At 44.2% G+C, this 19,421-nt stretch overlaps 1 protein-coding gene across 1 annotated transcript; it reads right to left on the reverse strand.

The window, feature by feature from the left end:
- Window positions 1-16,738, reverse strand: aldh1l2 (aldehyde dehydrogenase 1 family, member L2). The gene is made up of 23 exons (XM_074625343.1): window positions 16,555-16,738; window positions 14,071-14,215; window positions 11,530-11,764; window positions 8,255-8,420; window positions 8,006-8,107; window positions 6,140-6,229; window positions 5,853-5,987; window positions 5,556-5,681; window positions 5,332-5,423; window positions 4,648-4,795; window positions 4,412-4,531; window positions 4,200-4,327; window positions 3,749-3,899; window positions 3,589-3,659; window positions 3,395-3,500; window positions 3,190-3,277; window positions 2,576-2,669; window positions 2,401-2,500; window positions 2,183-2,281; window positions 1,923-2,088; window positions 1,677-1,782; window positions 1,380-1,579; window positions 1-1,097 (listed from the first exon to the last, which is right to left on the reverse strand). Exons 1-23 carry the CDS (start codon window positions 16,600-16,602, stop codon window positions 1,042-1,044), a joined length of 2,772 nt encoding a protein of 923 aa, XP_074481444.1. The 5' UTR covers window positions 16,603-16,738; the 3' UTR covers window positions 1-1,041.
- Between the last annotated feature and the right edge of the window lie 2,683 nt (window positions 16,739-19,421).

Consider the following 19,421-nt stretch of genomic DNA (forward strand, 5'->3'; position numbering starts at 1 on the left):
TGCGTGCCAATCACTTTATTAATTAAAACATTTTAATAACCAAAAATTAGGGCTTTCAATGCGATAACGCGTCAGCACACTGACACACTGACAGCTGTTGTTGCCTGTTGGGCTGCAGTTTGCCATGTTATCATTGGAGCATATTGTTTTATGCTAAATGCAGTACCTGTGAGGATTTCTGGATCAATATCTGTCATTGATTTGTGTTGTTAATTGATTTACAATAATAAATATAAACATACATTTGCAAAGCATTATTGAGTATTAAATACTTGACATTTCCCTTTAAGGTACATTTTGAACAGATAAAAAATGTGCGATTAATTAAATATTGAATGGATTGACAGTCGTAGAGTGACTTAATGTGAACTGTAATGGATTACCTGTCGGAACCAAGTTTCAAGTCTGTCTGAAGAAAAGTCTTACTTATAAGTAGGATTCTAAAAGTATTTACCAACTTGCTTTTGGCGGTGGTGAAGTCGCTCCTCGTTAAGACTTTAATCAATTAGAATAAAACAGAGTCAACGATCCCTTCTTTCACTGCTACCTGTTTGTTTTGATGTGAGTGTGAACGTTCATTCTTCACCCTGGAAATACACCAGTAGTCTCACATAATAATAATAATAATACTCTGGAGAACTGGTTGCTAACCTTGAAACGGTGAAACTAGTGGGAACCAGCTCGGCTCTCATCCGGCGTCCGACTCTGGGTTTTATGTGTAGATACACACAGACGGGTATCAAACACGTACGAGTTCATGATGTGAAGGTTTGTTTTTAACGAAGAAAGTCAGGCACGTTTTCCAAACTGTGGCTCTCCTCTCATTCATCCAGTACACACTCCACTCACACACTCACACATTCACACACTCACACACACACACACACTGTCCAGAAGCAGAGCTGAATGGAGCTGGATGTCTGACTGAAGCTGGATGTCTGACTGAAGCTGGATGTCTGACTGAAGCTGGATGTCTGACTGAAGCAGACAGACAGGAGTCCCTTCCTATTCAGATGTGGGTCAGAGTTCGTTCGCAGAGTCTCAGTACTCCACAGTCACTGCTTTGGTCTTGAGGTATTCCAAGAGAGCGTCCTCTCCTGTGGACCAACAACAACAACACAACATCATTCACTGGACCGAGTTGTTAACGCTTCAGAAATTAAACAACTGTTTCTATAAGTTGAGTTGGAATTCTTACAACTAGTGAACTGGCCTTTATGTGTAAAATCAGCAGGTTCCCCTTTATCTCAATCAATATATCAATGACTGTACAAATGTTCAATCAAAGTAAGAAAATTAAAAACACTAAAACACAACTTTCTGCTAAACGACCTATCCATGCGATGACCTTCATGTCGGTTCCACGTGTCTCTACTCACCGAGGTCTTTGCCGAAGCCGGACTGTTTGAAGCCTCCAAAAGGTGAAGCCACGTCGGTCTTGTTGTAGGTGTTGACAAACACCGTTCCAGCGTCCAGCCGCTCGCTCACGTACATGGCCTTGTTGATGTCGCGGGTGAACACGCCCGACGCCAGGCCGTACTCCGTGTCGTTGGCTCTCTGCAGCACGCCGTCCACGTCGCTGTGGTTTGGAAGAGACGACACCGGTTAGCGACTCAAATTGCTCTCCAGTGCTGCTGCAGCAGCTCCAGCGAGATAACTTTTACTTCATGACTCACCCGTTTTTGAACTTGGACACCACCATGACGGGGCCGAAGGACTCCTCTTTGGCGATGAACATGTGGTCCTCCACGTCAGTGAACACGGTGGGCTCCATGAAATAACCTGAAGGAAAATGGACATATTGATGATTATCTAATGCAAACATTGATGCTAAAGCTTCTGACGAGTCCCTTCAGCTCCAGACAGGCTGCTGCTGGTCATCAGGTGTAGCAGCCAGTTGTGCCTCGGTGTGTTTATCGTACCTGGCCTGTCCACCTGTCTGCCTCCGTACACCAGCGTAGCTCCCTCCTTCAGTCCGACCTCGCAGTACTCCAGCAGCTTGTCCATGTGGGCTTTGTGGTTCTGCGGGCCGTGGTCCGTGGAGCGATCCAGTGGGTCTCCCACCTTCATCTTCTTCAGCTCCTCCACCTCAGAGGGGAACGGGGAGAGAAATGGAGGCTTAATGATGCTGTTTTTGTTATAAATTAAAGGAGGGCTGCGTCAGTGTTTTGGGCTCACTCACCACTCGGTTGATGAACTCATCGTGGATGGACTCCTCCACAAACAGACGCCCGGCAGCGATGCAGTTCTCCCCCTTGTTGAAGTACACAGAGCTCATCCCCTGAGGAGCAGCAGACACACAAACACAGATACAGAGTCAAGAGCATGATACCATAAATGCATTAAATGAAGGTACAAGTCTTTCCTCCAGTATGCTCCCCCTCTCCCTCCCTCTCTCACCATGCGAACAGCCTTGTCCATGTCGCAGTCGCTGAAGATGATGAGAGGCGACTTCCCTCCCAGCTCCAGAGAAACCTTCTTCAGGTTACTGAGCGCACAGCTGCAACAGGAAGTCACAGTTAAACATGTTCTACAACGGTTACATCAGCCGAGCAGTGAGTGTGTCGGGTCATACCTCTTCATGATCTGTTTGCCGATAGGCGTGGAGCCGGTGAAGCCCAGCTTACGGATGTCCGGGTGGTCGGACAAACGCTGTCCCACCATCCCACCTGGAGGAGAGAACCGAGGCAGAAGAATGATGTTAGGAGTTTCTTACTCTGCTTCAGTGTTTCCTTTTCTGTCTCCGTCAACATGATGCGTCCCAGAGGAGAACACAGTGTACGGTGTCTAAGGTATCTTAGGTATCTAAGGTTGGCTGTATCAGGGTGACGTTACTGTAGATCCTCCTATTGTCAACAAATCCCATAAAAAGACTCAAACCGACTGCGTATAAAGTTGGAGGCCTTTGCACACCAAATATTTTTGTCTTTGAAATTGACGCACGTTTAAAAATAAGAACGACTTCCATCTCGATCTTTTTGTTTCTTGTAAAATAACTGTGCAGGATTCACACCAGCAGACTGAGAAACAGTTTCCCCAGGCCATCAGACTGTTAAACAGATAACTCATACGACTCTCTCTCTCACAAAAAGTGCAATAAACAAGTGCAATACTTCAATCAATGCAATATGTGCAATATAAAAAATGTAAAGTCTGTGTGGATCCTGTATTTCTTCATGTGTTCGTTACCTGAGCCTGGCAAAATGTTGATGACTCCTTTAGGAATGCCGGCTTTCACCGACAGCTCAGCAAACTTCAGCGCCGTCAACGGAGTGACCTGTAGATATAGGAAAGAATATCTGTCACTCGGTCCAGAATATTCCGCTGAAGAAGCATCACCAAGCTGTTATTTTAGTACGATATATAAGGAGAGTGTGTGTTCGGTGTAGTTCACCTGTGCGGGTTTAAGAACGAGCGTGTTCCCCGCTGCGAGGCAGGCGGCGCTCTTCCACGCCAGCATCATGAGAGGATAGTTCCACGGGATGATGATGGCACACACACTGACACAGAAAGAACACACACAGCACTCAGTAAAACACTCTCAGTAAATGTTCAGATATAAAGCAGCGTTGAGTTCAGAGCGTTTACCCCAGAGGCTCTCTCCTGGTGAAGGTCAGGTTGCGGTTGGGTCTGGCTTGGTTGATGGGGATGGTCTTACCCTGCAGCAGAGAAACCACATGAGACTCCGGTGTCATAGTCAGTGTTGAGCTTCTATAAACCTGGTGTGTGTGTGTGTGTGTTAACCTACGTGGATCTTGTCACACCAGCCGGCGAAGTATCTGAAGGTCTGGATGGACATGCCGACGTGCGTCTTGAGGGCCAGCGTGTACACGGCTCCCGAGTCGATGGACTCAATGGTGGCCAGCTCCTCCTGGTGCTCCTCCATCAGGTCTGCAACTCTGGAGGGAGGAAGGAGGAGGTCAGAGGAGACAGAGTCCGAGGGGGGGGTTTAAATGTCGGATAAGTACGGAAGCCCTGAGAGGCAAGTGAGACTTATGACTGGAGAACAGGTTAAAAATAGTTATGACTTTATTCTCGTAATATTACGACTTTATTCTGGAAAAAAATTTGTTTCCCTCAATGTGGCCTTAATATCCGTCGTAGTTTGTCAGTGTGTTTCCAGTCTTGGTGAATCTGGACCTGAGTGTTTTGTTCTGATCATGTAGTCCCCCCGTCGTCCTCTAGGTGAAGCTACTCACCTGTACAGCAGACTCCCTCTGTCTCTGGGGTTCATCCTGCCCCAGGGTCCGTTATAAAAAGCTTCTTTGGCGGCGGCCACGGCCCGGTCCACATCCCCCACCGAGCAGAAGGACACCTTACAGATCACCTGGTGGAGGACGGGACGGTCTGATAACTAATACGAGAACAAAACCTTGTGATTCATACGACAGCATGTTCATGTGTGACTCACCGATCCGTCGGCAGGGTTGATGGTGTCGTAGGTTTTGCCATTTTCTGCGTCCTCAAACTGGCCGTTGATGAAACACTGGTTGGGCATCTTCACCGTCATGTTGTTCACTTCTTTGGTTGCCTGGATACAAAACAACAGGAACAGTACAACAATCACAAATCAACCACAAACACCGACCTTTAAACATCTTAAAATATAATGTGTGATGAAAAATCTAGAGACGATCTGAGACTCACATAGTCGATGACCTGCTCCTCCTCCTGGTCCTCCCCTCGCAGCTTGCGGACGAACATCTGGATGAAGTCCTGGAAGGTGGTGGCCATGTACACGTCCTCGCTCTGCAGCTGGACGCCGGCGCACTTCTGCTTCACCTCCTCCACCAGCCTGCCTCAAGAGATGGAGACGACATCAGCGTTTCATCAGCGCTTTTACGCCCAATTCACACCAGACAGCGGCGAAGTGAGGCTTCACCGTATTCATTCGCGTTTCAGGCGGGAAGAAAACAACGTGGTCACCATGTGACAAGAGTCACAGGATCTGTTTAGTGATTGGGTATTCTCTGGCTGCACTTCACCCGGTAATAGTTAAACTTTTATAGTTAAACTTCTTGGCTGCACTACGGTGGAACTTTTCATAGACATTGCATGGCAGCTCGCCGCAGGCCACACAACGCCGCAGGCCGCACTTCGCCGCTGCTCGGTGTTTGTCTGACTTTTTTTAAGATGAAAGGCGATTAATTACATCGTTATACTGAGGATATTATACGTTTATTTTGGTTCTGGTGTTGCCGTTTGTTGGATTTCAAAAGATGGTGACGTACAGTGAGATATGGTTGGATCTCAGATGTGACTTTATGACTTTAACTGACTAACTCTGGTCAAAGTAACAGGTGAATCTCTTCTGACCGATCTGTCCCTCACCTGACCACATCCATGGAGGCGGCTCCGGACTTGAAGAAGTCCGTGGCGTCCTCGACGGCTGGGACGTTGCTGAGGATGCCCTTCCAGATGTTCTGGGATGAATCAAAGCATTCTCAATCAGCAACAGTCTCTCGGGTCAAACACCAGGTTAAAAGAAGGTTGAGGTGAACAACGTCCTGCACGGCCCACAATCAGATCAACACCGTCCACTAACAGTAACTAACCCTGATCTCCTCCGCCATCTTCTTCTCATCATCAGTCAGCTCCACGCTGGAGCTTTCACCAGAGGAGAAGTATTTAGAGGCAGGGATCATCTTCCCATCTTCAAACTGCAGGTTCTTCACCAGGAGCTGAGGACCGAACACACAACGGATCAAACACAGAGCGGATCAAACACAGGGACTCCAGCTGGCAGCGTTAAACCTGCTGTATCTGAGTGCAGCAGACGGACGGCCAACAGCTCAACGTCTGTTTGCTCTGAATATTTGTTTTGTAGCAGAACAGACGACAGAGAGACTCACAGCTTTCCCGTCGGTTCCGTACAGCACGAGGCCGTTCTTGGTGACCAGGCCGGGCTGGGACGCCCCTTCCATCTCCAGGGGCTGACCAGCCGGTACCGACCCCCCCAGCATGGACGAGCCGTACAGGGTCACGACCTGAGGAAGAACAGACAGAGAGGCAGTTAAAAACAGGTATTTAGGATCTCTATCAGCCATCCAACTCTGACCTCCGTCTGACCTCAACAATAGACAGTGTGTGTGTGTGTGTGTGTGTGTGTGTGTGTGTGTGTGTGTTCCAGGAAACACACCTGACCACCAATGACGGCGGAGGCACCGGGGACTTTGTCATGGCCGCGGATCCAGTTGTGGATGGCCTCAGCCGGTTGGGCCAGGTTGACCTGAGGGACAGAAAGACATTGCTCACGGTGCCGGGTTCATTTCTCCAGAACAACCAGGTCACCTTCATTTCTGAGAATGAGAGGGAAGCCCAACAGCTGGCCGCCACTAGCTGAGCGACACGTGGAAAAGAAATGATGCTGGAGAGCTCTAAGAATAGACCAGACAACCAGACCCAACATGCCAGCAACGTGGCTCCGAGTGGCAAATCAGAGAGCAGCCAAGATCAGCCCCTCCTCTGACTTTCCTCCTGTCAGATAAACCACGACCACTCAGGCTTACAGGACTGGCCCTGAGCAACATGTCGGTTAACAGTAGATTTCCACACTATCGTCTGAATTAAGGTGTGGTTGAACTGAGCAGCTGTTTCTCTATGTAAAAAACAACACATTTCATTAAAAACTTATTATTTAAAGAGTGATTTAACACCTAATTTTAGTTTGACCACATGCATTCAAACCCGTCTTCACGGTTACCCAACGACCACTCACAACCCCCCCCCCTTACAGCTACAGTGTCCCTCTTAACTGTCTCCACCAGATGCATTTCAGCTGTGCTAAAGCGTCAGTACCCGGTGACAGTCAGCTGCAGAAGCTGCTACAGAACCTCTGTGTGTGTTTTCCATCAGTCTTTGCTGATATAACAGAGTGAAAAGAGATTAAAAAAAAAAGGTTGTTAGGTGCAGGAGCAAAGCAATGGAGCAAAACATGTTGTAGACACCTGAACACAATCTACATCAAGTGTACGCTATATTTAGAACATTACTATACTAAACCAGGACGTTTTACGACATACTATCTTTTAAAAAAAAACTATTTGATATACTATATTATAACTTTTTTTTTTTTTTTTACTTTTTTCCACATACTATATTATGACTTTTTAATTTTTTTTCCTTTCTTCTACATATTATACTACGACAATCTTTTTAAAAAAAATGTCCACATACTATAATATGAATTTTTTACTTTTTTCAATATAATATATTATGACTTTCTTTTTAATTTTTTTTTTTTACACATACCATATTATGACTTTTTAAATTTATTTTTTACTTTTTTCTACATACTATAATATTATTTATTTTTTTACTTTTTTCCGAATACTATATGACTATTTTCTTTTTTTACTTTTTTACACATACTATATTATGACTTTTTTATGACTTTTTTGGACTAACAAAGTCACACAATAACACAAACAAACTGTGAGAGGCAGCGGTAGACCAGCAACTCCTATGTTCTTCGAGTTAAAATGACTGTTTTGTTAATGGAGTCTGGTGGCTTTTAAGAGAACAGAGATGAAGGCTTCAGTTCCTAACAGAAAGGGCTGTCTGACGGCGAGGTAAAGAGGTGAACATATTCTAAATATAGCATACACTTAAACTGATATTAATTTTTTTTAGGTGCCTACAGCAGTACATCGCTTTGCTCCCGTGCTGCTACTCCTGTCTGTTTCTCCAAACTCCATCTACTGTAGGTAATACACTGACTATGGAGAAGGACCTCTTACAACCACACTGAGATACATCTGAACTATCCCTTTAAGTTACTCTTTAAAACTGTGCACCAGTAATACTTATTGAAATACCGACAGTACTCCTCTAAAAGAGCCAACGTACAAGACAGGGTCTGAATATCAGGAGGAAATGCAGGAGCCCCTTTAAGGCCCAGTCGGTGCTCCTCCAGCCTGAATGAACGACGGAGTGCCACAGCTTATTCATATCACATGATAAAGGATCTGACTTTGGGCCGCTGCCTGGGAGTGACGCCTCTCACCTTGGCGTTGGACTTCTTCTGAATGCCTTCGTAAGTCGCTCCTTCCTCTGACTGGGGGATTCTGGGGGCCTTTCCATCAGCAATGAGCTGCACCGACTTCACCTGCATCGGGGAACAGTAGGAGGGGAGGGGGACACCTCAGTCTGAAAACATGTCTCCACTCAATGTGAAAAAGGTTGTGTATAAATGCATGCTGGATTAAACTCCTTATGTGATCAAAAGGAGTAATATGAACTCCCGGGTGGTTACCATGGCCTTGATGCCCTCTGGGAAGAGGAAGCGGTTGTAGAGCGTGTCCACGGTGTCGTTGGGCTCCACAGGACACTCCTTCTGCAGCAGGATGGGTCCGGTGTCCAGCCCGTCGTCGGCCCAGAACACTGAGAATCCGGCTTTCTTATCGCCGTGGATCAGGGTCCTGGTGTCACACACACACACACACACACACACAGAGAAATAAGCCAACCTTGGAGCGGTGCCATAACACACTTAAGATATAAGATATACAGTAGAACCATAAAGCTGACCACATGGAGCAGGTTCAGATAAAGAGAAGATAACAGCTGATTGCTACAGGAGGGAACGAGACTGTTGGTGAGACCAACAAGCCGTCTACCGTCGGTTCATTTATATAATCCAGAACTTTATTAAGGCTTATGGCAAGAGAATTTAGAATATATTAGTTTGACTGGATTCATAATTATAGATAGCTAAGTCAAAATATAAATTTAAGATATCTCTGCTCTAATTATATTGTGTAGTAAGACTCAAATTACTTTTCCATTATGTCTGCAAATGGTGTTAGCATTGTAACAGACAAGTGACCGGTCCATGGTGCACCCTGGCTCTCTCCCAATGCATGATGGGATAGCTCTCCAGGCCCCCACGACCATAAAAAGGATAAGCATCAGTTTAGAAACTGGATGGATGGAGCCTTTAAAGGTCCTGTATCGTGCTCATTGTCAGGTTCATTCTTGTATTTTGTGTTTCTACTAGAACATGTTTACATGCTGCAATGTTCAAAAAAAACTTTATTTTCCTCATACTGTCTGTCTGAATATACCTGTATTCACCCTCTCTGTCTGAAACGCTCCGTTTTAGTGAATTGTGTTGCTAGGCAACAGTTTGGGTCCATGTTTACTTCCTGTCAGCTGATGTTAATCACATACACTGCAACAGGAAATAAACTGGGACACATTTAGAATGTTTACGTTTAAAACCGTGTAACGGTCTAAATATTGTATATTTGTGACATCACAAAGGGACAGAAATCCTATGCTAGCTGTCTCCTCCCCTCCCATCTCCTCATCTAACTCTGGGATAGAAAAAATAAATCTATTTCCCAAGATGTCCCACTATTCCCTCTGATTATCAATGACTTTATTTACTTTTATTAAAATAGTGACATTTAGAAAAGTTGTGTTTTTAACAGTTGAATATAAACGGAAGCTATTCATTGACACCCGGTGATAACAGAAACGGAGCGATAGTAAAGGGTGGAGAACAGACGGACTAGCAGGAGGGAGAGATAAGAACAACCGGCCAGGACGTCAGAGTCAGACAGAACTGGTTTAAACCTCCTGCTGCACAAACAGATAGCAGCCAACCCTCTACCTCCAGCCTGACCTGGAGAACACAGAGGACGAAGGGCTGCTGAAGGAGGCCGGGTGAACCTTTAGCCTTTTAGTTGTTCTGAAGAACCTACAGGAGCCTACAGAAACCTACAACACCGGCCACTGTAGCCACACATGTATGAGGACGGAACCTGCCAAAATCAAAAATAAATAAATAAATGACTACATAAATAAATAAATAAATAAATAAATAAATGAATGAATAAATATGCCATTAAATGTAGCAAAAATATTATTAAAAATAAAGTAAATTAATTGATGTGACATGCATTGATATTTCTGTTTTAATTTTTAATTTGCTTCTTTATTTATTTATCTTTGTATTAATTCACTAATTCATTTACTCTTCTTTTTTTTTTTTTAAAGTTATTTTTTTGGGGGCATTTTTTCCATTTTTATTGAGGACAGTGGATAGAGTCTTGAAAGGGGGGAGAGAGAGAGTGGATGCGGAAAGGGCCACAGGCCGGATTCGATCCCGGGCCGCCGCGGTCAGGACCAAGCCTTGATACATGGACGCCCGCTCTACCAACTGAGCTAACACAGGCGCCCGATTCATTTACTCTTCTGATTAATTATTTATTTTATATTAAATATTTTATATTATATATTTATATTAAATATAAATGTAGCCACTAATTAAATCGATAAAATGTGACATAAATTGATATTTCTGTTTTAATTTGCCTCGTTATTTATTCATTTACTTATCTTTGTATTAATTCCCTTACTTATTTACTATTCTGTTTTATTTCTTCATGTAGTTATTTGTATACATTTTTAAATATATTTATTTTTTTGCATTCATTTTTAATTTATTTATTTTGCATTGTTTTTTTATTTATTTATTTTTGTAATTTATTTTATATATATTTTTGAATGTATTTATTTATGAATTTATTTATTTATGCACAATTTTCCCTTTGCATTTCGCCCCTTATTTATTTCCCCAAATGTATTTCTTTCTTTATACATTTCTTTGCACATTTTTTAAATGTATTTCTACCTCATTATGCAAATGAGGGGGCTGTCACTCAACGTAGATAAAGATAAATAATAAGTTAAATAATTATCATAATCATTCCCTTAACACACATCACATTTTAGAGTAAACTGATGATGGATAAAACCATGGATGGTATAACAGGAGTACGCTTGGGAGCTGCAGTATAGTCAGTATAGTTTTGACCTTCAGGTCGTCACTTCATCTGAACTTCTGAACAACGACGAGAGACGCAGTTTACCGGACCGTTCTCTGTTAATGTTCACATTTAAAGTTAATGTTACAGCGGAGGTGCATCCTTCTGACGTCAACACTGTGGTCACTCCGACTAAAAGAAAAGAATATTTCCAGACTGATGATGATCTGAAGATGAGTTCATCAAAGATGCTTCAGCTGTTTCTATATATTTGCAGATTTACGGTGTCTTGTAAGCTCATGTGAGCTGATCATACTAATATGCATGACACAATAATAAGATTGTCATTCATTCATTCTGTTAAAGAGCTGCAATCATTACGGTATGAATTACCACCTCATGTTTCCCTGACTGACTGACTGACAGCTACCGCTGCAGGTCTCTCCTCCTCTGCAGTTGTCAGTTAACACAGAAAGCCGGTCGTTTCTTTTGGCGAGCTGCCACCGTCTGCTCACACGCTGCAGAAACTGTCTCTTTTATAATCCCTAGCTTTATGTGTTATCTATTATTACTGAGAGGAACGTGGACGTCACTGTTGTCATTCCTTTACTACCGTGGATCCACGCGGGCAGTGAGCCAAAGTGAGTGACGTTAACCCCTTTGTTACCCGTCAGTGCACGTCCCATCAGAGTATTACTTGCCAAGATCCCTCTGGTATCAAAGACATTTTATCAACCCCTCCCCTCCTCTTCCTCACCAGTTGATGGCGGAGGCTCCTCTGTGCAGCGGCAGGATGGAGGGGTGGTAGATGATGGAGCCGTGCTTGGGGTCGTCGATGACGTTCATGGGGATGAACTGGGAGCAGAAGGGCATGACGTTGAGCTCGGCGCCGACCGCCTTGTAGGCGTCCACCACCTCCGGGATGGGCTTCCCCTTGACACGCCACCGGGGGAACTTGAACACCGGCGTCCCGTCCTTCTCCGCCGCCACCGCTGGAAGAGAAGAGGAGACAGAAATGAAGTGGATCGGGGATGTTAGGGTTTGTGATCGGGCCTTAACCCCCAAGTGCAACAGTTTGTACATTTTTCTCCTACATTCTTAGAGGAGATACTGGATTTTTGAGGCCGATACTAATATTTGAGAGTTTAAAAACTCTAATAAGTATGTGTTCGATATTTAAATCTACTGTCAGGAGTCAGTCCTGAGGCTGTGGTTATCCTAGAGGTCACCACAGGTCATTTTATACAGCGAGGTCTCACTACAATGAAATGTCTCCTATGGGGACTAAATGTGCATTATGAATTATCACAGTATCTTTCCTGTATTGACTTCCCTCCACTTGTTGTTGAGGAGGCAGGAATGTGTTTATTACTCAGCGTGAAGGAGGATGACAGGCTGAGGTCAAGAGGCAGCTGCTAGCTGACGGTGATGCTGCTTCCTGGAAACATTGCATCATATCAAAGAGGTATGAGGTCTGATTGTGGACTTTTCACCTCGGAGCTGCATCTCCGGGCCACGCTGGGCCTCCCCCCACCCCGCCCCACGCAGACAATGGAGCCAATCTCCCGCGGCTAACGCAGGATAAAAGCCTGTCTTTGTCCAGGGAGCACTGCAGAGTCAACACGCCTCTACCTCAGACACAGAACGGGCCTCTGATGATGACGACCCGCAGGAGACCCGGATCACCGTCAGGCCGTCACATCCAGGATTATCTGACTCATTAGATTTGTGTACAAACCAAAACATTTGTAGCATTTCTCTGTTATTTCTCATCGTGTAATTAGAAGTGAACCAGAGACAGAAATATGTTGTAAAATCTAGGTGTGTATTTTCTATATAGACTATTAAATATTGAGTTCTGACCCAGTCAATGAGCTTGTTTGTGGCCTGTTTGTGGTCTGTTTGTGGTCTGTTTGTGGCCTGTTGGTGGCCTGTTTGTGGCCTGTTGGTGGTCTGTTTGTGGTCTGTTTGTGGCCTGTTTGTGGCCTGTTGGTGGCCTGTTTGTGGTCTGTTTGTGGTCTGTTTGTGGTCTGTTTGTGGTCTGTTTGTGGTCTGTTTGTGGCCTGTTGGTGGCCTGTTGGTGGTCTGTTTGTGGTCTGTTTGTGGTCTGTTTGTGGCCTGTTTGTGGTCTGTTTGTGGTCTGTTTGTGGCCTGTTTGTGGCCTGTTTGTGGCCTGTTTGTGGCCTGTTTGTGGCCTGTTTGTGGTCTGTTTGTGGCCTGTTTGTGGCCTGTTTGTGGCCTGTTTGTGGTCTGTTTGTGGCCTGTTTGTGGTCTGTTTGTGGTCTGTTTGTGGCTTGTTTGTGGCCTGTTGGTACAGGATTCTGCCTCCGCTGCTGCAGGCCTCCTCTATGTTGGTCCTTATCCAGGTCTACAGCTGCAGACAAACCGCTCCCATCAGTCAGTCATAGCAGACCTGTAATTCCAGCTTTGACTCGTTGGTCCATCGAGACCATCTTTGAGATCTGGAGTGAATGAATGCAAACCTTAATCTAGTTTGGCCGGTCCGAATCAGAGTTCCCTTTTGGTTAGTTTTCTAATTAGTCTGGTTCGGTTTCACGATGCAAAGCGGACCAAATAAAGAAGACATTAGCTGAGGGCCGTGTAGGAAGGAGCGAATTTATCTTTTTGGTCTCGAGAGCTGCCGCTTCTATGCAGAGAATCACAGACTTTGATGCTGTTGAATCGAATCCCTTCTCCTATAGTTGATGATTTTATAAACATCACTATGTTTGTGGACTTTATTTAGCATATTCTAGATGTTCTCTACGGCCCAGATGACTAGCTAACATCGGACTTCTGCAGAAGTTCACCTCAGTCTTCACCAGAGTTCAATTACTGCGTTCACAACCGCCCAAACGAACCGCACCAGAGTTCAATTAAAATGGACTAAATGTTGGCTTAAGATATTTTTCTCAGGAGTTGGTGGAGACCAAAACAGAGCTAAAAGAAGAGACTCTATGAGGTGATAATATGTCACTGCTGTGTTTACATCTTGTTCTGCCTCGTCCACGTGGCCATGAGTTCAGACTGACGTTTGTTCTGCTCTGCTTTCCAAACACGAGTAACTGTTGGTATGAGAGGCCAACGTTTATTCCCTTATACTCAGAAAACCTGATATTTTATGCTGTTTCCTGTAACATTTTCAAATCTACTAGAAAGAACCACAGTTCAAAGGTCAAATGACACCAACTGAACCGAACTGAAGCAATAAACCCTCCTCAACCCAACAGCTCAGTGAAGGACCTGGGAGACAGTAAATGTGCACAGAAAGGTGAGAGAGAGACGGGAGTGAACTCACCCAGCGGGTCGGCCTTGCCGTCCTTGTCGGGCACCGTGAACACCCCCACCACCTTGTGGCCCTGCTTCCTCAGGCTGCTGTACACCTCCTGGCCAAACACGCTCTGGCCAATTATAGCTAGTTTCAGCTTATTCTGGTAATAGTTCTGGAAGGAGAGCAAACACACAAACACGTTAGTTAGTTAGAGCTGTACCCAGAGTAAATCTGCAGTTCTGGAGAACGCTGGAGGTTCCTGCAGCAGTTTGTGTTATTGACTCTGATGTCTCTGTGTGATCAGAGAGCTTTTACTCAGTAGAAGACTTTCAGCATTCTCTCCTCAGCTTGTTAGTTTCATAGATGTCGTGGAACCGGTGATGGAAAACCCAAATATTGACAAATCTGAACAGCCGGCAACTGCAGGAGAATGCCTTTAGCTCCGGGGGGCCAGAGGGGCCACAGACACTCTTAAAGGGACACTTTGCACATTGCACTACTGTAAACAATATGCAGTCACCAATACAGTATATTCAGCCATATTCTTCTTCATATGTCCGTTGGAAAACTCTGGATATTAAAGATGAGAGGGTCGGGAGAAATCTCCGTTTGTCTGTCTCCTCACATCCAGAGTCATCTCTGTACACGTTGTCCCAATGACATGTACGGCTTGGCATTTTGATCCTGTTGTTTGAGTTGCTGTTAGTAAATTGACCAAGCAGTGTTTTTAATGTGTAACTTTATATACTTGTGATCATGTGACCTGATAATATATGGTACGATTATTATTGTTTTCCTTCAATAGTGATGTATGTTTGATGTTCTTTGTTTGACATGTATTTTTCTTCTCTTCTCTTTTTCATGGTGCAATGGATATGTGATGATGTCACTTCCTCACGTTTCTCCATAATCATCTTCTATGTAATCAGCAGCAACTCTCCCAGTAAACACGTCTGGTTTTATGAGTCTATATCTTCTGGGGTTTCTCTAAATATAAAGAAAGTGCTGCTCTAAAGGAAGGTCAACCCCCATTATTTAATAGACAACATCCTCTGTCCTGGAGGAAGACATCCTGACTTGTAGTCCCATATAGAGAGGAGAAGTCCCTCTCCTCTTGGTGGACCACTAGGGGACTTTATTTTGGGAAAAATATATAAATTAGTCAACGACGAGACAAATAATGATCCTGTTTGAGTTGCGCCATGAATCACACATGTGACGTTTATCAATTTAAAAGATAATTTGTCGTAGTTTCATTTAGTTTAGTGTGAAACCGCTCAGTGAACTACATCGCTCGTCTGGCATCATATACGTCACCAACAACGCTCATTACTTGCTAGTTAGCTCAGTAACTTATCTACGACCACGCACAAGTGACTGGAGACGAGTGACTGGAGACGAGTGACTGGAGACGAGTGACTCCCTGTCTGGCTGGTCTCAGAACCAGAAAGACCTGTTGCACCAAACAGGTATCGTAGCTTCAGCTAGAGAGAAATCTGATCTTTAAATTAATTATTGACCGAGATAATCTTTGCATATAAACTATTAATTAAAAATCAATACACATTATATCGCGATATTTTCTTACACCCCTCCCCTATCTTGTAGTGTAATGTTTAGCTGTAAAATGAGAAAGTTTGTGACGCCCGCAGCCATGTTGAGATCAAGTTGAGGAAATACCAAGCATCGCCCACCAGCCGGAGCTCAGCCAATAGGAACGCTCTCTCTCTGAACTAACCTGTGATTGGCTAGATGTTTAAAAGCCTGAAAACAGAGCCATGAGGAGAAGCAGAAGTCTCTCTAAGAAGTCTCTCATTACAAAATGCTGAAAGGTTACTCTGGAATTTTTTTTTGCACAATGATGCCCAAAACATTCTGCCGGCTGCAGCTTTAAAAATAGCCTCTGGGCCAATAGTCAACAATAAATCTTTGCTGTGAGTAAAGCTGTTAGCAAACAGAAAGCCCAGCCCAGAGAGTGAGAGTGAGAGGTTCAGCATACATGAAGAGCAGCATGTGTCGAGGAAGGTTTCAGGTTTCTGATGAATGTTAAAATGAATGAACAGGAATGATCCTGTCAAGTGTCAGTGCACGACTGTTACATGATGCATTCAAAGCCAACTACAGTAAGCAACAGTAATATGAATGAATGAATGGCTGGATTGTGCTGCTCTCCTGCTGCAGCCTGCAGGATCCGAGCTAAGCTGCTGCACAGAGAGTGTTGGAGCTCACATGCTGATGCAACTCCTCCACATCATGTACAGTAGAGAGGAGGAGGAGGAAGACCAGGACAGTAACGTGGCAAACCGGCACTGACCCACACATACATGCATGTGCAGGATATACACTGTAATGTAGCAGAGAGAGCTGCAGCACCTCTTCATGTCTCTATTCACCAGCTACATTTGTATCAATGCACAACATGTCTCTATTCAGCAGTATATGTTTGTATCAATGAGGAAGACTCTGAAGTGTCCCCTTCACTGTTGGTGCAGTGAACGCATCGGTACTCACTGTGGAGCTGGAGAATCTCCTGCAGACTTGCCTCGCCGTCCACAGCATGATGGAGCTGTTTAATATGTATAAAAATATATTAAAAATGTATTAAAAATAGATCCAGATGGAGTCCTCTCTGCTGCTGCTGCCACACACCTGTCTGTCTGTAGTGTGACTGTGAGTCAGAGGAGTGGAGGTGGCTCGGCTCGGCTCAGCCTGCTTATACCAGACAGACAGACAGACAGGCACACACAGAGAGGCAGAGAGGGCGACGCAGCGTACGTGCGCGCTCACGCGGTGCTTACTACTGCGCGGTCACGCGGGGATTCATAAAACTCTCTAGTTAGAGAAGGGGTCAGAGGTCAGATCAGGGTTCAGTGACCTTTACTATCTAAAGAGCTGTTTTAGGCTAAATAAATAAAATAATAATCTGTGATCATTGTGATGAAGGTAACTCAGTTTATAGTCTAAGTATATAGAATATAAGTCTAATGCAGTGAGGGCCAAAGAGACAATGTACTACAGAGTATTAGGGCCACATTGAGGGACATCTGAGATTTACAGAATAAAGTCAGAATATTACGAGAATAAAGTCATAAATTTACGAGAAAAAAAAGAAAATAACACGTAAAATTATTACTTTATAATATTATGACTTTATTCTTGAAATCTCAGATGTATTTTTTTCCCTAAATGTGGCCCTAATACTCCGTCGTACCATAGACCTACAACAATGAGAAATATAAATGAAAATGTAAAAAAAAAACAGTTATTCATTTCTACTAATGTTTTTATAAAACCCCAGGGAGCCACTGGAGAGGAGCTGAAGAGACACAGTTTGCTGACCTCTGGTCATATTTGCTCCACTTCTACCCACTGCAGCTTTACCACAAAGTATGCTGGCACTGATCTGTATCATTATTTCTAAGATCTTAAGTTGACTTGGGCTCAGATATCACTGGAAAAAAAGTTTTATAAGGTGCAGTGTTCTTCTGCACCACCGGCTCTCTTCCCAGGGTAAAGATAAACTTCTATTTATTCCAGTTTCAGAATACTTTGCCTCCTGTTGGATTTATTATGTACAAGAATGCTTACAATAACCTGACTGTTGGATTTGTTATGAATAGAGTGATTGTGAGGAAAAGGGAGGTGGCAGGTGCTGTTTTCTTTTGCAAGGTCAAGGAGAGGACGGAGCCAGAAGGAGATAACGAAGAAGAAGACATGCAGCAGAAACATCACGTGCCATAACTCATGAATATTAATATTGTGTAAACTATGAATAGGCTGGATCAGGGATAGCTCGGGGTTCAGACTTCGCGAACTGACCCATGCACTGTATGTTGTCAGGGACACGTAGACTGGATCCAGATATCTGTAAACTCTTTTATTTTTACTTATGCAACATTGATTGTTCGGAATAAATTGTATTATTATGCTTTAACCCGTCTGTTTGGAAAATCTCTTTGTCACACAAGATTAACCAACACGTAACTGGGCCTTGACCTCTTGGAGGTAGAAGGCCAGTTCCTTCACTCCGCAGCATTCACCTGCTGTACACCTGCCCCGACTCCCACACAGAACAAGCTCTGATCAAACACTCATCTGGCAGCGTCCACACTCAACTGCCCTGCACAGGTTCCTGCGGAGCAAAGGTTCAACCTGCAGGGAGGCAGGCCACCGACTCACACACAGACGTGTGCATGTCATCTGGAAAGGAAGCGTCTGTTCTTTTATTCCATAAAGTAATAAAAACTATTCATAAAATCTAATTATAACTGCTCCTGTTGGTCTTAACTTTTACAACAGATGGAAGAGATGTGGTCCAAAATGTCATATAATCAAAGTCGGTCCTAAAAAACACAGCCTTGATAAAGACAATACTTCACTTTAAAGGTAGAAGCACTAACAACAGGGGTTCCCGCACTTTTTGGAGCCAGGGATCCCGGACCCAGTCTTAACCGTAACACGATTAAGCTTATACTACCACTTCTACTTTTAGATGCCATTGGAACTATTTGTAGTCCAACATCTTTCAACCTTGATACTTCAGACCTGTTTTATAGATGGGCGGCCCTTCTGTGTGGAGTTTGCATGTTCTCCCTGTGTTAGTGTGGGTTTCCTCCCACAGTCCAAAGACATGCAGGTTCATTGTTGACTCATAGGTGTGAATGTGAGCGTGAATGGTTGTCTGTCTCTTCGCTCCCCACGTGCATCAATGAGCCTCGGGTCTGACCCTGTCGCCGGTTTTCCTTCCTTGGACCACTTCTGGTCGGTCCTGACCACTGCAGACCGGGAGCATCCCACAAGAGCTGCAGTCCTGGAGATGCTCTGACCCGGTCGTCTAGCCAGCACTATCTGGCCCTCGTCAAAGTCGCTCACATCCTTACGCTGGCCCATTTGTTCTGCTTCCAACACAAAGTTCAAAATGTTCACTTGCTGTGTAATATACCCCCCCCCCCCCCACTGCCAGGTACCATGGTAACCAGATAATCCATGTTATTCACTTCACCTGTCAGTGGTCTGAATGGTATGGCTGATCGGTGTACTGTATGTTTACTGTTCCTGTGTGATGTCTTGATAACCTGCTGCTGTAACACAAGAAATTCCCAATTTGGGATCAATAAAGTACATCTACCTATCTTAATACCACTTATATACTTTTAAATGGAGGGTCACTTTATTCAAATTGCATTTGGACTCAACTTGACAGCATTTACAATGTTTAAGTAATTGATCTTAAAAGCTTTCAGTCATAGTCTTGATAAATCCAGATGTTTAAACTCACCAGTCTAAAGCTGACTTTCAATAACTTAATAATAATGAACTTATTGCTGTGTGTCTGTCAATCATTTCAGAGTTTCTATTGGCCCAAAGCTAACGTGAGC

Source organism: Sebastes fasciatus, chromosome 23, assembly GCF_043250625.1.
Source record: "Sebastes fasciatus isolate fSebFas1 chromosome 23, fSebFas1.pri, whole genome shotgun sequence".
NCBI classification, from domain to species: domain Eukaryota; kingdom Metazoa; phylum Chordata; class Actinopteri; order Perciformes; family Sebastidae; genus Sebastes; species Sebastes fasciatus.

Bases quoted from the DNA above. Each gene is read 5' to 3' on its own strand.
- aldh1l2 (XM_074625343.1), bottom strand. From the start codon at position 16,602: ATGCTGTGGACGGCGAGGCAAGTCTGCAGGAGATTCTCCAGCTCCACA. The intron at 11,765-14,070 runs GTGAGTTCACTC...CTTCTCTTCCAG, and splicing joins CGGCAAGGCCGACCCGCTGG to CGGTGGCGGCGGAGAAGGAC. The intron at 3,278-3,394 runs GTGAACTACACC...CTATATCTACAG, and splicing joins TCGTTCTTAAACCCGCACAG to GTCACTCCGTTGACGGCGCT.